The 18,280-nt window shown below is 38.0% G+C and overlaps 1 protein-coding gene across 2 annotated transcripts in view; it reads left to right on the forward strand.

The window, feature by feature from the left end:
- LOC137248219 (solute carrier family 53 member 1-like) overlaps positions 1 to 14,022 on the forward strand; it is a 72,415-nt gene extending 58,393 nt beyond the window's left edge. For both annotated transcript variants that reach the window (XM_067779095.1, XM_067779096.1), the window contains exons 7-9: positions 12,949 to 13,115; positions 13,176 to 13,309; positions 13,387 to 14,022. In XM_067779095.1, coding sequence (XP_067635196.1) covers positions 12,949 to 13,115; positions 13,176 to 13,309; positions 13,387 to 13,612 — 527 coding nt within the window. In that variant the 3' untranslated portion in view covers positions 13,613 to 14,022. The remainder of the gene's footprint in view (positions 1 to 12,948; positions 13,116 to 13,175; positions 13,310 to 13,386) is intronic.
- The last annotated feature ends 4,258 nt before the right edge of the window (positions 14,023 to 18,280 follow it).

Here is an 18,280-nt window from a genome sequence, read left to right on the forward strand (position 1 = left end):
GTAGTTATGTATGTACATATATTCCTTAAGTTTAGGTTTCCTTCTTATATTTTCTCAAGAAGATCAGGCATCATATGTTAATATATGTACATACATTCAAATAGGTGTATTAGCAAAAGTATTGTGCTGAAATTTCACTCACCCATATACTCGTACTCCAACGGCGCCGGTGCAGTTGAGTGGATGTGCTGAATTTGCTGAAAAAAACTCATAACATGCATACGTACGCTCACGGTAGCCACCCTCAATCACTCAACCAAGAGCACTCGCTAGTGATCTTTGGTAATGAGTGCTTTGGTAGTATCAAATCTACCAGCGTGATGATTAAATGCGAAAATAAAAAAAATTAATATTCGACAGAAAAAAAATGTCTTTAGTGCTGAAGGCACAAAATCATGTGTAATCTCGGGGTGTAATGTTGCGATTGATTTTGCCAATAATAAAGGTAAGTACAAGAAAAAAATAACAAAAAAAATATGGCAGAAAAAATTCAAAATTGGAAGATTTTGAGTTGATACTACCATAAGTAGCAGTAAACATGTGCAAAAAAAATTGTGTATATGGTAGAAGATAATGATATGAAAATATCTACAATAATTAAACTTCAAACCGAAGAAGAAAAGTAAAAAAGGAGAAAATGAAGAAACGAAAAGGAAAAAAATGATGGAGGCAAAAGTGCCACCATTAACTTATAAAATATGTGTCCGAATTTTATATTTGAACAAAAAGATGCTTAGCCCCGGAAATAGAATGTCCCCCTTTTTTCCCGTTTCCTATGAACTAATTATGCCCCTCGTGACAATATACAGATAATACAGGTAATATTATTGTTACGTGGTTGACTGTTTCGGTGGTGAGGACCGGCGGCAAGCAGGCATGCTTGCGGGCCCAGGCTAGCTCGTCGTCTTGGGCGGGGTATTGCACCACCGACCTCACCCGCAGCCACATGAACAAAAAGAGGGTCCATACCTGCATGTGTATAGAAAGGAGAGAAAAAGCTGAAAAAGATAGAAATAAACGTGAGGGGTAAAGTAAGAAGGGGAAAGCATAAGGGACAGAAAAAGCTGGTGGGCGCCTTTTCGAGATATCGTCATTAGGGTGGGCCAGGGGTGACTCTAGAATGTTTGTACGATATGGGTATCAAACGAAAGGTGTTACTGAGCATTTTAAGAGGGAGTGGGCATGAGGTCTATAGGTGGACGCCTTTTCGAGATATCGTCATTAGGGTGGGCCAGGGGTGACTCTAGAATGTGTTTGTACGATATGGGTATCAAACGAAAGGTGTTACTGAGCATTTTAAGAGGGAGTGGGCATTAGGTCTATAGGTGGACGCCTTTTCGAGATATCGCCATTAGGGTGGGCCAGGGGTGACTCTAGAATGTTTGTACGATATGGGTATCAAACGAAAGGTGTTACTGAGTATTTTGAAAAGGAGTGATCCTTAGTTCCATAGGTGGACGCCGTTTCGAGATATCGCCATAAAGGTGGACCAGGGGTGTCTCTAGAATGTGTTTGTACGATATGGGAATCAAATGGTAGGTGTTACTGAGCATTTTAAGAGGGAGTGGGCATTAGGTCTATAGGTGGACGCCTTTTCGAGATATAGCCATTAGGGTGGGCAAGGGGTGACTCTAGAATGTTTGTACGATATGGGTATCAAATGAAAGGTGGTAATGAGTATTTTAAAAGGGATTAATCCTTAGTTCTATAGGTGGACGCCTTTTCGAGATATCGCCATAAAGGTGGACCAAGGGTGACTCTAGAATGTTTGTACGATATGGGTATAAAACGAAAGGTGTTACTGAGCATTTTAAGAGGGAGTGGGCATTAGGTCTATAGGTGGACGCCTTTTCGAGAGATCGCCATTAGGGTGGGCCAGGATGACTCTAGAATGTGTTTGTACGATATGGGTATCAAATGAAAGGTGGTAATGAGTATTTTAAAAGGAGTAATCCTTATTTCTATAGGTGGACGCCTTTTCGAGATATCGCCATAAAGGTGGACCAAGGGTGACTCTAGAATGTTTGTACGATATGGGTATCAAACGAAAGGTGTTACTGAGCATTTTAAGAGGGAGTGGGCATTAGGTCTATATGTGGACGCCTTTTTGAGATATCGCCATTAGGGTGGGCCAGGCGTGACTCTAGAATGTTTGTACGATATGGGTATCAAACGAAAGGTGTTACTGAGCATTTTAAGAGGGAGTGGGCATTAGGTCTATAGGTGGACGCCTTTTCGAGATATCGCCATTAGGGTGGGCCAGGGATGACTCTAGAATGTTTGTACGATATGGGTATCAAACGAAAGGTGTTACTGAGCATTTTAAGAGGGAGTGGACATTAGGTCTATAGGTGGACGCCTTTTCGAGATATCGCCATTAGGGTGGGCCAGGGGTGACTCTAGAATGTTTCTACGATATGGGTATCAAACGAAAGGTGTTACTGAGCATTTTAAGAGGGAGCGGGCATCAGGTCTATAGGTGGACGCCTTTTCGAGATATCGCCATTAGGGTGGGCCAGGGGTGACTCCAGAATGTGTTTGTACGATATGGATATCAAATTAAAGGTATTAATGAGAGTTTTAAAAGCGAGTGGCCCTTAAATGTATATGTGAAGGCGTTCTCGCGATATCGACCAAAATGTGAACCAGGTGATCCAGAAAATCATCTGTCGGGTACTGCTAATTTATTTATATATGCAATACCACTAACAGTATTCCTGCCAAGATTCCAAGGGCTGTTGATTTCGCCTTGTAGAACTTTTTCATTTTCTTCTACTTAATATGGTAGGTGTCACACCCATTTTACAAAGTTTTTTCCAAAGTTATATTTTGCGTCAATAAATCAATCCAGTTACCATGTTTCATCCCTTTTTTCGTATTTGGTATAGAATTATGGCATTTTTTTCATTTTTCGTAATTTTCGATATCGATAAAGTGGGCGCGGTTATGGTCGGATTTCGGCCATTTTTTATACCAAGATAAAGTGAGTTCATATAAGTACGTGGGCTAAGTTTAGTAAAGATATATCGGTTTTTGCTCAAGTTATTGTGTTAACGGCCGAGCGGAAGGACATACGGTGGACTGTGTATAAAAACTGGGCGTGGCTTCCACCGATTTCGCCCATTTTCACAGAGACCAGTTACCGTCATAGAATCTATGCCCCTACCAAATTTGAGAAGGATTGGTAAATTTTTGTTCGACTTATGGCATTAAAAGTATTCTAGACAAACTAAATGAAAATGGGCGGAGCCACGCCCATTTTGAAATTTTCTTTTATTTTTGTATTTTGTTGCATCATATCATTACTGGAGTTGAATTTTGACTTAATTTACTTATATACAGTAAAGATATTAAATTTTTTGTTAAAATTTGAATTAAAAAAAAATTTTTTTAAAAAGTGGGCGTGTTCTTCATCCAATTTCGATGATTTTTATTTAGCACATATATAGTAACAGTAGTAACGTTCCTGCCAAATTTCATCGTGAGACCTTCAACGACTGCCAAATTACAGCTTTTAAAACTTTTAAATTACCTTCTTGTAAAAGTGGGCGGTGCCACGCCCATTGTCCAAAATCTTACTAATTTTCTATTCTGCGTCATACCGTCAACTCATCTACCAAGTTTTATCGCTTTAACCGCCTTTGGCAATGAATTATCGCATTTTTTCGGTTTTTAGAAATTTTCGATATCGAAAAAGTGGGCGTGGTTATAGTCCGATATCGTTCATTTTAAATAGCAATCTGAGATGAGTGCCCAGGAATCTACATACCAAATTTCATCAAGATACCTCAAAACTTACTCAAGTTATCGTGTTAACGGGCAGACGGACGGACGGACGGGCGGACGGACGGACATGGCTCAATCAAATTTTTTTTCGATACTGATGATTTTGATATATGGAAGTCTATATCTATCTCGATTCCTTTATACCTGTACAACCAACCGTTATCCAATCAAAGTTAATATACTCTGTGAGCTCTGCTCAACTGAGTATAAAAATAGTTCAGTTCCCGTTTCTGTCGGAAAGTCTGGAATTTTTCAATAATTTCTTTTATATATCCTTCAAGCTTTTTCTCTAGTTGAATTTATTTTTTTATTTTTTTTACCTTCTTATTTTCATCTTGGTTTTAAATAGCCATTTTTGTATATTGCATTAAAATTTTTATATTTTTAATTTATCGTGAAAATTATCATTTTTCTCACATACACACATACATACTTACACACACATCCTTAGCATTGAATTTTCGTACACGTCTTATACATACATGCATTACCTGTTATTCCATTTATTAATTTTGTTTATTTTGCAATTTTAAATCGTAGGGTTTTCGATAGATTTTTTTTTATATACCCCCTGTCCATGCATACAACCTCAATGCATTGCTTATATATTTAGGTATTCCACAAACACAAAAATATTTAAGTTTTCATTTTTGGTTTTGGGTTCATAGACATTTAAGGCAATTAACGGAATTCTTTCTTATCTCTAAGATACATATATATATATACATTGCCTGGATTTTTACACACATTCACACATATTTGAACTACACATCCATTTGCTAACACACATTATTTACAATAAATAACTTATTTATATATAATTTTTTTTTCTTGCTAAATTTTGTCCATTCTTCTATCACCTAACACTAAAATATATAGATTAACATATCTTTTTCATATTTTTATCGCGTGTTACTCGGTTAGTTGTGGGGTTTTACTTTCCTTGGATACATTACACGTAAAATTTTGAGTCTTGACCTTTTTTTTTCTCGTTTGGACTTTTGCTTAAACGTCTTTTTTGCTGCTGCAGACAGTGAATGTCTGACCAAGACCAGGGCAAACATACCGAGGAAAAACCTTTTGGGGGTTTGGGGATCTTAGATCCTAAGAGGCGCTTAACTAGGAGCGTGCGCGAGCCCTAGAAAACCAGATCGCTGGTTCCGTGTTCAATCAAATCGACACTGGTATTCCCAGGGCTGTCGACTTTGTCCCTACGGACTATTTTACTAGGTGCGCGTCGCGGATTTTTGGAACTGTTTGGCCCTGAACGTCTGCTTAAGGTCTCTTTCGCGAACGGAGTGTCGTTTAACGAGACAGAGGACGGTGGTGAAATACGAGCTAGCCTGGGCCCGCAAGCATACCTGCTTGCCGCCGCTCCTCACCACCCAAACAGTCAGCCACGTAACAGTATATGTATATATATTTTTTTTTTTGCGATTTCGGCCCCATTTTAACAGCTAGAAGCTTCAAATTTCACCAAATGCTTACGTGTATAGTATATATTGTTGTCTGAAAAAATCATTGAGATCGGTGGTATATATGTATCTCATACAACCGATTTTTCAGATAAGAAACTTTCCGCAATTTCTGCCCCGTTTTAACAGCTAGAAGCTTCAAATTTCACGAAATGCTTACGTATATAGCATATATTGTTGTCTGAAAAAATCATAGAGATCGGTGGTACATATATTATATACCCCATATAAACTGTATTTTTTTGCCCCTTTTTTACGGCTAGAAGCTTCAAAATTCAAAACATTTCATCAAATAGTTACGTTTACGTCATATATTGTTGAAATACGTGATTCGTAGTCATAGCTTTTACACGCAGACCATAAAAAACCTGAAACTTTGCATCCTCACACAAAGTACCTACCTATTTTTTATTTTATATTTATCTTAAAAATCGTTTAGGTATGTAGATCTGTTCACTAGATATTAAGGATTCACGAAAAGGATCATATAGGAATCAATTTTTTATTAAAAAAAAAAAGAATCACATTTCTACATTATTGCTACCCTTGTCGTTCAATTCTTTGTATTAGAACACCATGTGAGTTGTCTAAATGTCAAGCCTCTTTAAATTTAAACGCGATATTCCCCCTTTCCGCACGATCAATTTTCTAAATACCTTGATTTGAAGCCTCCAGCTGTCCGGGAAATTGCACAACAATTTATTGGAAAGGTTAAAATCTCGTATTGTGTTTTTTACTATCCAGACTTGTGCACTGCCTATCGTAGCTTTTGTCTCCTTGTTCCTAGGAGCGATGTGTGAGATTTAAACTTTGTAGATCAATGAGAAGTTTCTTAAAACTTCATCGAAAACTTCCATTCTTTTAGTACAAACTTTTCTAAAAATATCGCGCGAGGCGCCAACTATCGACATTTTATTTACTTAACGCTTTGCCATCGCATTCTAAACTGCGTATCAGGTGTTAAAGTTGCAGCTAAATGGAAAGCCTCCCAAACATTGATCGCAAGAATCCATCCGATCGGTACAGTTTTCCTCAATATCCTTGCTGCACCTACATAGCTCATCGGGAGGTTATTTTAAAAGCAATACTGATTATTGGAACCTATGCACCATTTTGCGGAAATTTTTCTGCTATTGTTGCAATGTCGAAGTACGCTCAACCAAGGGAAAAATTAGAAATTTTTACATGAACAAATCTCAGCAGAAGTGGCTACAAACTATAATGAAAGAAGGACAATTAGTCGTCAGAGTGAATTATTGGGCCGTAGGAACGTGTGCGGAGAATATTTGTACTCCGCATGATCGCCTACTCCCATGATTCGCTGATCCCCCACGTGCTAGCTCATCAGCTATCTCATTTCCTTCAGTTCCACTATGACCCGAAACCCACATTATAGATATCTTTGGAGTTTCAGTTAACGCAGCTAAAAGTCGCTGCATAAGCCTACTAGCTGGCGCAGCTAGAACTTTTATTGGTGCTTGGCTGTCAGAAAAAGACAAACTACAAACCGGGGACTTCTATTCACAGATGCACTAACCCACAATGATTTATATAGGCGTTTACATATCTACTTACCGTAATATAAAGGTCGTAACCTAAAAGTTTCGTTAAAAAGGACGTATCTTAAACATTCTGTTAATAAGGTTGTCTCCAATGCGAATTCAGTTCCAGGTCTTGTTATCCCAACAACTTATTGCTTCTTCTTGAACATTTTCCATGCAACACATTGTGCGACAATATGTCAGTTGATGGAAATCAATGGAACCTTTCTTTTGACTTGACCTTTCTTGCTTATTTAATTGGCGCTTAACCGTTTAAACACTTATGGCCGTCCAGCAAGGCGCGCCAGTCGCTTCTTCGCTCTGCCAACGGGCGCCAATTGGTCACACCAAGGGAGTTTAAATCGTTTTACATTAAACCTTCCAGCGGAGTGGGGGCCGTCCTCCTCCTCTGCATCCATAGGCGGGTACCGACTAAATACTTTCTTAGCCGGAGCGTCATCTTTCATTCGCATAACATGGCGGAGCCAACGTAGCCACTGCGTTTTAATCCGCTGGACTATGTTGATGTCTGTAAAGCTCGTATAGTTCATCATTAAATCTTCTTCGGTACCCGCCAACGCGTAGAGGTCCGTAAATCTTTCGAAGAACTTTTCTCTCAACTACTCCCAGAGCCGTTCCATCTGATGTTGTGGTGGTCCATGCTTCTGCACCATATAGCAGCACGGGTACGATAAGTGACTTGTAGGGCATGATTTTCGTTTGTCGAGAGATGAATTTACTTTTCAATTACCTACCTGGTGCAAAGTAGCATTTATTTGCAACAGTTATTCTTCGTTGGATTTCAGAGTTGATGTTGTTGTTAGTGTTAAAGCTGGTTCCCAAATAAACGAAGTTTTTTACTATTACGAAATTACGAAAAACGCCAACAGTAGCGTGGTTGCCAAGGCGCATATGCGCTCACTCTTTACTCGGTGACAGCAGGTACTTTGTATTGTGCTCATACACCATCAAATCCATCTTTTCCGCTTCTTTTTCCAGTTTGGAGTAAGCAAAATTTACGGCATGAGTGTTCAGGCCAATGATATCAATGTCATCAGCATATGCCAGTAATTGCCAGCTTTTATAGAATATTGTTCCAGAGCATTCATGTTTCGAGCACCCGAAAAGTCAATCAGCCTCAGTCCAATAAGAGAAGGGGGCTAAACTTTCCGAGTGAGGGACCAAAACACCTTCTTTGCCCACCCTGGCGTTAAAGTCGCCAAGCACGACTTTTATATCATAGCGGTGGCAGCGCTCGTATGTGCGTTCTAAACGTTCATAGAAAGCGTCTTTTCCCTCATTGTCTTTCTGCTCTGTCGGTGCATGGGCGCAGTTGAATGATATATTAAAAAAAGGCGTTCAGGCCAGTACTTGGCGACAAAGTCTCTCTCCCACCATGACTCCGACGCCGCAACTGCGCTTATTTGTATAGCAACTCCAAAAGTTGCAATTTTTTAATATTCCTTCTCCCTTGCTTCACCCGACGCATTTATTCGATGGCGGTGATGCCAGATTTCGCTTTGACGAGGACATCAACCAGCCGGGAATCTGCACCAATCCCATTTAGACCATGGTTGTCAACAGTAAAGGGTTGTTTTCTTATCCGAGTCTTGTTGTTGCCTTTCATTGGAGTGTGGTTTAATGTGGCGGGTCCCAACCCAGCGCACGACCCGCTCAGCGGGGATCAAAATATTATTTGGACATTTATTTATCGAGCCGCTTGATTCAAGACAGACTGGCACCTCGTGTTGCACGGACGCTGCCGATCTAAGATCCCCCAGCTATCCCTAAAATCGAGTATGTCAGAGTGGCCTATCCAGGTTGTCGCCTTCTCACATTAGCTCACCACTAAACGGATGTTCAATGGCTACCCAGAGGATACTTGGCCGCAAGCGACCGGAAGTAGGAAGCTGCTTGAACCGCATGTAAAAGAATCGCCCTGGCAATTCTCAGCTGAAGGGCGGTCTGAAGCTTTACCCACTTTCGTGGACTTATATACACGGCTCCAACCTCCTTCCTACTTGACTTGACATTCTGCAATGGCCATGTCTCGGCGAAGTCGTTATTAAAGTCGTATCGCAGCAGGCCGATTAAAAGCGTTCTAATTTTTTGACAGAAAGCATATGAACTAAGTTTAGTTCAATTTGCTTTAACAATTCGTTAACGTCTTAAAATGGTAAACTGTACTATAGAAGACACATGAATCTATATTCTAGTTTATCAACTTATGTATTTTGCGAATTGTGAATAGGAAATAAATTAAGTTAAACTCCAAAGCTTTTCAATTTTATTAACGGGTTCGTTCATATACGGCCTTATTAACAGAATGACTGAGATACGTCCTTCTAAACAAAAATTTAAAAATACGACTTTCTATGAGGAAAGGTCGATATATCTCACCACTAGGAACTAGATTATTAGCTGTCAAATTTTCTTTCACTTGGTGTTTCTATTTAGAGATGGTAACCTAAAGATCCTAAAGATAGTTCCAGGTCTAGGAAAAAAAAGTCGACCCTTCTAAGATTTCTTCATAATTACTGATAACACTGGTCGACGGCCAAAATTTACCAGAGACGCCGTTATGAAATGCGTATGTAAAACCACCACCTGATTTCGAAAATCGAGTTCATTTTTGATTCTATGGTACCGTTTTGAGATATTTGCAATTTACCGTTATTCGAAAAAACCAAAAAGATGGCTCCCTTTAATTACGTATATCTCACGAACGGGTCAAGTAATTACAAATACGTTTACAGAATCGGAAAGACGATAAAATTTGCTATAAATGCATCATACATTGGTTTTTGCTCAACCAGATAGTTTTCGAGATATTAGCTTATCATTTCATATCTTTGTTTTTTTTATGAAAAAATATGAAAAAAATTACTTTTTGCGAGGGCAGCATTCCAAGACCACAACTTTTTTTCCAAATATTTTTTATTTACGTAAAGCTCTATTTAATTAGAAAAAAGATAAGCTATCATCGAAGAAAATCGATGCAAAACTACGTAAGTTATAAGCGATCAATTAAAAATACCCAGGTTGCGTATAAAGAAGAGTGAAATATCTAGCTATGCTCTGTTTCTATTTAGTTAAAAGTTCAATTTATGAATGAAATTACCCATATTTTTAACTTTTTTTTTTAAATTTATTTATGTTTGTACTATATTCTAACAATCTTTATCTTAATTTTATTTTACTATGTAGTCGAAATAATTATGTGTTCGACTTTGACGCTTATTCAGTTTAGGATCGGTTTCTCTTATGAGAAACCAGCAGTAATCACCCATCATTGCGACGTCCCAGAATCCTTGATATCGATTTTCAATTAATTTCATTTGCTGATGAAACCTTTCGCCATGTTCGTCACTTTCGTCGTCAAGATTTGCCGGAAAAAAGCTCAAATGTGAGTGCAGAAAGTGAATTTTTAACGACATATTTACGCCTGGAAAGAAAATATTAGTTAGGTAAACAAGTTATAGAATTTTGGGAAATTAATTTTAATAAGCCTTTAATATTTACACATTTTCGCATAATTATTGATTAAGTCGTTCACTATCTGCTCGTAGTTAGGGCTTTTGTGTCTACCGAGAAAAGAAGCAACGACGTTTTCAAAGGATTCCCACGCTGCTGCCTCAACTGATGAGAGTAGTCCTTTGAATTAATTATTGTTGATCAACTTTTTTATTTGTGGTCCGACAAAAATACCTTCCTTTATCTTGGCTTGAGAAATATCTGGAAAAATTGTTTTCAAATAGTCGAATGCTTCGCCTTCTTTGTCCAAAGCCTTAACAAAGTTTTTAATGAGACCGAGCTTGATGTGTAAGGGTGGAAGTATGATTTTCTCTTTCTTGACGAGAGGGGTGTATTTGATGTTATCCACACCAACGGTAAACTCGACTCTTTCCGGCCAATCCTTTCTGACGTAGTGGTCCTTACGAGCTCGGCTATCCCACTTGCAGAGGAAGCAGCAGTGCTTGGTGTAGCCACTTTGTAGACCGCATAGCATTGCAACGACTTTGAGATCAGAACATATTTTCCAATCATGCTCTTCATATTTGATAAATTTGAGTAGTTTTTGCATTTCCTCGTAGGTTTCCTTTGTATTTACTGCATGTGCGAGCGGGATAGAAGGCTTTTTGTTACCAATATGCAATAATACAGCCTTTAAACTCAGTTTATTGCTGTCTATGAACAATCGCCACTCTTTTGAATCATATGTTTGACCAAACTCTTTGAATAAACCAGGAATGTCGTTGCAGTAGCATATACTGTCTTTCTTGGTATAGTGTTTGGAAAATGGTTCGTGACGAGTTCTACAATATATCACCTTAACATCGGATGATACAAATTTAAATTGTTGGATACGAGAAGTGTGGATCTCGGCCTTTTCCTTGGATAGTTCCATCATTAAGTTGTGCTTGTGATAGAACGTTTCTCTCCTTTCCCATGCGAAATTCAGTACAACTTGATTCCCCGCACTCAGATTTTACTGTTGACAATGGAACTGGATCCGCAACTGCCGTTGAATGTAGTACTGGTAATGTCACTGTAGGTACGCTGGCATAGGTTACTCTTCTTGATCTTCCAATGCCAAGTACTTTTGTTTGACAAATATAACACTCTATTGAATGGAAAGTAGGTTCTCTCCATATCATTGGTGTATCAAATTTTATTTGTTGTCCGGATTCCGACTGAATCAATTCTACTCGACACGATGTACACAAAGTGTTCGGTGTCCATGGTTTTTCAGCATTTTTAGGCTCAATGCCAAAATACTTGGAGTATAAAGTTTTGATATGATCTGAGAACACTCGTCGTCGCCTTATGATAGTATATTGGCCACACATGAAACGGAACATATCTGGATCGTTATTACACTCAAATTCTCGCGTCCTTTTACTCATTTTATTTTTTTTACTAAATCACGGTTTTGAAATTTGACTTATGAACTGAACTATCTCCGGCGAGCCTTGCAGATGTTATGAAGTTTAAAGGCGCATTATCTCATATTTATACTCGGAACAAGAATAAAATTTAAAAAATCAAATCTTAGCTAGACAGAAAGGTTCCTTTTTATACGAAGCGGGGAAAAGAAAATACTACCTGCTTTAGATGTAGGCTTTAAAAATTTTCTGTGTCTTATAATTTTGAAAATCTACCTGCATACTTACCCATAAGTGACGGAAATACATGTTTATAACTACATGCCTACAGCAGGTTTCGAACCCAACCACTCTTCCTTTCGATGCAACCACTCTACCTACTATAAAACAATTCGAGTATTAAAAGTACTATTTGATTTATTTAAAGAAAAAGTATTATCATTGTTATGGTGTTATTCGTTTATCCGGATAATATCCCATTTGCACTTTATACCTTTAATATATGTATGCATACATACATTGAAGTTGCGCAACCTGGGTATTTTTATTTGATCGCTTATAACTTACGTAGTTTTGCATCGATTTTCTTCAATGATAGCTTATCTTTTTTCTAATTAAACAGAGCTTTACGTAGACAAAAAATATTTGGAAAAAAAGTTGTGGTTTTGGAATGCTGCTCTCGCAAAAAGTAATTTTTTCCATATTTTTTCATAAAAAAAACAAAAATCTGAAATGATGAGCTAATATCTCGAAAACTATATGGTTGAGCAAAAAACAATGTATGATGCATTTATAGCAAATATTATCGTCTTTCCGATTCTGTAAACTTGTTTGCAATTGCTTGACCCGTTCGTGAGATATACGTAATTAAAGGGAGCCATCTTTTTGGTTTTTTCGAATAACGATAAATCGCAAATATCTCAAAAACGGTACCATAGCATCAAAAATGAACTCGATTTTCGAAATCAGGGGATGGTTTTACATACGAATTTCATAACGGCGTTTCTGGTAAAGAGAAAAAGTTGAAATTCGTGGTCCAGTGTAATCGAAAGGAAAATTTATATGAAATCTAGTTATTTAATTACCGATTAAGAGTTAAGTACGAAAAATAAGATAATCCCGTTATACATATGAAAACTAGGTTTAATGTAAATATGTAAATCAAACCATGTTTGTATTAGCTATTATTTCGATTTATGTAAAAACTTTTATTTCAATTTTTATTTGTTATTTAATATTTTTTTTCGTTCTCGACTTCAGACTCATTTAATAGCCACTGGAGTAATCCTTTTACTTATTTCTGGTTAATAGCTGCAACCGTTTCATCATCATATGGCATGGCATGGGATTATCTTATGGATTGGGGTCTCTTCAAAAAGGATTGTGGCCCAAATAAATTTTTACGTCGTCAACTCCTCTATCGACCGGTGAGTGATTCACTGAAAAATTTATACAAACGGTCTATATAAATCGTTTGAACGTTTTAGGGTTTCTACTACTTTTTGGTTGTAGAAAATTTCTTTCTACGCTTTCTGTGGGTTTTTGTTTTTGTATTAAGCGAATCGAAGATGGCCAGTAAGCGAATAATGGCGCCTATAGCCGATATATTGGAGGCAATAAGGTACATTCGTTTCATAGATATTTAATTTTAATCAGCAAGCATTTATTTAATTATTTTTGTTTTTTTCACACAAAAAGACGTTTTCTATGGAACTTCATACGTTTGGAGAATGAACATTTATACAATTGTGGAAAGTTTCGTGCAGTACGTGATATTGCAGTTACTGTCCTGGAACAACCGTTACGCGGCTCAGACACCTCTGTTAGCGATTCACCGAAAAAGAGTTTGAAGATGTGGAAAAAAGCTCGAAAAATTGGTTTCGAAAATTATTCGGGAAAGCCTTTACATGTCATAAAGTTATAGATGGCTAAAACACAAGAGTGTCGTATTCATATACAACTTTAAGATTTGAGTTTTTCCATGGTTTCCAATACGAAATTTGATTAAAGCATAGCACATATGGGGCAAAGGAGACCTTGTGAATTGCCTAAGAGTGTTCAGTTTATAAGATTTCAATTATTTTTCTTTGCACGTGATGCAAAAGTATCTTAAGAATGGAAAGTGAATATTTTATGAATGAATGTGTGTTTGTAGGTTGAAATTAAATATTAAATTAAGTGTACTTATTTTGTAAAATGAAACACCCTATTTTCGTACCCGCTGAACAATTTGACCGCATCTCATGCAATTTTAAACAAATATATCAAGGCCAATGCGAATTCAGTGCCAGATGTTGTTATCCCAACAGCTGATTGCTTCTTTGATTGATTATTTTCCATACAGCGCCTTGTACTTTAATATGTCAGTTAATTGAAATCAATTAAAATTTTCTTTTGACTTGACATTCTTCTGCACGGCGAATTGGTTAAATTCGCTTTGCTATCACCTGGTATGGATTCGCCTTGACCACTTGAATGTCAAGTCGGAAGGAATTTGGGTTGATTTCGTTTAACTGACACCATGGTTCAACTATATGGTTGGCTCATCTCTACACCAAGGCGAATTCATTACAGGTGGTGTTATGCCATCAGCTGATTGCTTCTTCTTGATAACTTTCCATACAAAGCCTTGTACAACAAAATGTCAGTTAATCGAAATCTACGAAAATTTTCTTTTGACTTGACATTCATCTGTACGGCGAATTGATTGAATTCGCTTTGCCACCACCTGGTATAGATTCGCCTTGTCTCTACACAAACAATATACCTTTGTTCAGATTGTCAAATTCTGCGTGTTGGTGTTAGGCGAATGGAATGGAATGAAAGCATAACACTTTGCAATTCTTGTGTGTTTTAAGAAAATATTGTCAATGTGTGGTTGAATTTTGTGATTGCCGTCTCATTTGACAATCCCTACTCCAGTGAAATGAAAAAAAATAAAATCAGCTGATGAGATGAGCCAACCATATAGTTGAGCCATGAACTGACACATTGTTGTACCGAGGCGTAGTATGAAAAATAATCAAGAAGAAGCTATCAGCTGTTGGAATACCAACACCTGCAAGTCGAATCAATACTAGGTGGTGGCAAAGCGAATGCAACGCATTCGCCGTACAGAAGAATGTCAAGTCAGAAGAAAATTTTCATTGATTTCGATTAACTGACATGTTGCAGTACAAGGCGTTGTATGGAAAATTATCAAGAAGAAGCAATCAGCTGATGGGATAACACCACCTGTAATGAATTCGCCTTAAAATATATGTACATACGTATCGTTCCTATGATTCGTAAAACTCTGGATCCCGATCACCTGGTATGGATTCGCCTTGACCACTTGAATGTCAAGTCGGAAGGAATTTGAGTTGATTTCGTTTAACTGACACCATGGTTCAACTATATGGTTGGCTCATCTCTACACAAACAATATACCTTCGTTCAGATTGTCAAATTCTGCGTGTTGGTGTTAGGCGAATGGAATGGAATGAAAGCATAACACTTTGCAATTCTTGTGTGTTTTAAGAAAATATTGTCAATGTGTGGTTGAATTTTGTGGTTGCCGTCTCGTTTGACAATGCCTACTCCAGTGAAATGAAAAAAAATAAAATCAGCTGATGAGATGATCCAAACATATAGTTGAGCCATGAACTGACACATTGTTGTACCGAGGCGTAGTATGAAAAATAATCAAGAAGAAGCTTTCAGCTGTTGGAATACCAACACCTGCAAGTCGAATCAATACTAGGTTGTGGCAAAGCGAATTCAACCCATTCGCCGTACAGAAGAATGTCAAGTCAAAAGAAAATTTTCATTGATTTCGATTAACTGACATGTTGCAGTACAAGGCGTTGTATGGAAATCTATCAAGATGAAGCAATCAGCTGATGGGATACACCACCTGAAATGAATTCGCCTTGAAATATATGTACATACGTATCGTTCCATTGAGTCGTAAAACTCTGGATCCCGATCAAATCTCATTGGAACCATCCGGATCAGTATGTTAGGGTCTGCTGCTACGGTCTACGGTTACGGTCCACTTGGGAGCGTGTTCGCGCGAGCACACCTAGTGATGGGGCGAAAGTTGCGATAAAAAGTATCGAAAAACAAGGAAAAAAACAGACCGGCCATCACTAGCGAAAAAAGCCATGAGTTTCCGGCAAGAAAAAAAGGGAGGAAGGTTGGTAAATTGCTTGAGCAAAATTTTTGGCGGCCCTGCAATTATATATAAGGGATCATATAACGCTTAGGGACACAACTTCAACAGCAAAGGCGTCAAGCTCAGTTAATATACTGCTTCAGTAACTTTATTGCTCACTTCAACTGCGCCTCCCCAACGATACTCAACTAATCACAAAACACCCTCGCCGGCTGTGCGCGTAAACAGGTAAATGCCCAGAAACTAGGAAGGAGTCGATAGCACAAAGTACCGAAACCGTTCATTCCGACAAACCTCGCTTCTATGCGTCTAATTTTGGGTGGTAATAAACCTTACACCGGTTGTGTTGTGTTGACCCAAGATCCAGTTGAAGTAGGTCGGCGTTCACAGTCACACCTAGTGAGATAAACCCCTTCCTCTACGTTTACGAAGAACACTACCACCTGCGGAAAAGCGTCCGACACCACCTCCGCCTCCAGGGCCAGCAGTACGCTGCCGCGTAATACAACTAACGTCGAAATGTCCAAGTCATCCGGCTCGTAAAGGCCAGCACGAAGCTTTATCGCCACCCGTGTCATTCGGTTACCTCGGATCAAAGCGCCAACCACCACCAACGGCGCCTACTATTACCACGGCCATCACCAACGGTAGTGCCTCCCCCAACCCCTTCATTAGCGCCAACCACGAGCGCAACAACCACTAGACGTACCGCCACACCAGTTGCAACGCACGTAGCGGGGCCGCGACGATAGGCCTGCGGCCACTAATGTTAACACCAACAGCAGGCGGTACCACCGACAACAATACTAGCCGCAACCTTATCAGCTACGGCCATACCGGCTACAACAATACTAGCCGCAACATTATCAGCTACGACCATACCGGCTACAACAATACTAGCCGCAACATTATCAGCTACGACCATACCGGCTACAAAAATACTAGCCGCAACCTTATCAGCCACGACCATTCAGGCTACAACGATACCAGCGTAACAATACCAGCTACAACAACAACCGCCGGGCAGCGAACCTAGGCCTGCGGCCATCCCGATTACGACCACGAATATCAGCGGTTAAAGCGGTGAGTTCGTTCCGATACTGACTAAATATACGTATTTGTAACCTCAACCTTGTTCTTTTATTTTTTTTATGACTGCAACAACATATAGTATTAATATACCAACATATTCAAATTTAAGGCTACAACCCTAGTATAGAATCTTAACATGTAATACATACATACATGCATATACCTAAGTTAAAGAGAGCAAGCAGCATCCACTTGTAGTTAAGTTAAAAAAAGTAGACGTAACGTAATGTTAAATTAAAGAGGTTTAATTAACTTAGAAGAAAAAAAAAAAAAACATAACAATACCAGCACTGACTGGTAAATGCAAAACAGTTTACGTTTTACTTGAACATGTAAAACGATTTCGTTAATTTTACTATAAATTTAAAAGTTCACGTTTTACTTGAACATGTAAAACGATTTCGTTAATTTTACTATAAATTTAAAAGTTCACGTTTTACCTGAGCATGTAAAACGATTCCGTTAAATTTACTATGAATTTAAAAGTTTACGTTTTACTTGAATATGTGAAACGATTTTTTCGAGGAGTATGATTTACCCCAAATTCAATCTTAATTGCGTTTATAACAAATTTTCTTAGCACATATTAGATATTAGTGTCATTATACTATGCGTTATACCAATTTGCTATTTTGTTAAACTCAAAATAAGTTCTACTACAATAACATAATAATTTTGTAAGGGGGCCCCAATTATCGGAATTTGTATCCAAACTTTATAGCCTTAAAATATGTTTTGTGAATGTGAATGAAAAAGAAAAAAAATTCAACCAAATTCTTACGTTGTAGGTAGTATATTTACAATACATAAGTATATTTAATTACATATTTTTCTAACACATAACGTTTATAATGATTATCAAAAAAAAAAAAGGGGAGACATAAATAATTGTATAATTTAAAATATTACGAGCAAAAGTAAGAGAAAAGAAAAGAACCCCCAACAGAACAAGCTTAGTCAGACTTAAGTATTCATATTAGATTTCGTTTCAATTTCGGCCCAATAAAGTGGGAAACTGTTGGATCATTTTTTTTCTCTCCCTTTATATGCTACACGCACTTACATACATTTTCATAGCGTAAATAGCTGCTCGTAGTTCAACATTTTTTTTGTTCTGAAGTTGTCCTGGTTAAGAAACCTGTACTACCGTAAAATTTTTTTTGTAGCATACATACATTAATAATAATGAAATTTGAATAAACTTTGTAATTAAAATGGGAATGCTGGTGTTCTGGCTCATTTAGAAGGCACGTGGGTTACCAGGTAAGGGGCCACCGAAATATAGGTGCGTCGGTAGCCATGGATTTTGAGGGTGGGAAATGCACCGGGTGTCGCAACAACACC

Source organism: Eurosta solidaginis, chromosome 4, assembly GCF_040869045.1.
Source record: "Eurosta solidaginis isolate ZX-2024a chromosome 4, ASM4086904v1, whole genome shotgun sequence".
NCBI classification, from domain to species: Eukaryota; Metazoa; Arthropoda; class Insecta; order Diptera; family Tephritidae; genus Eurosta; species Eurosta solidaginis.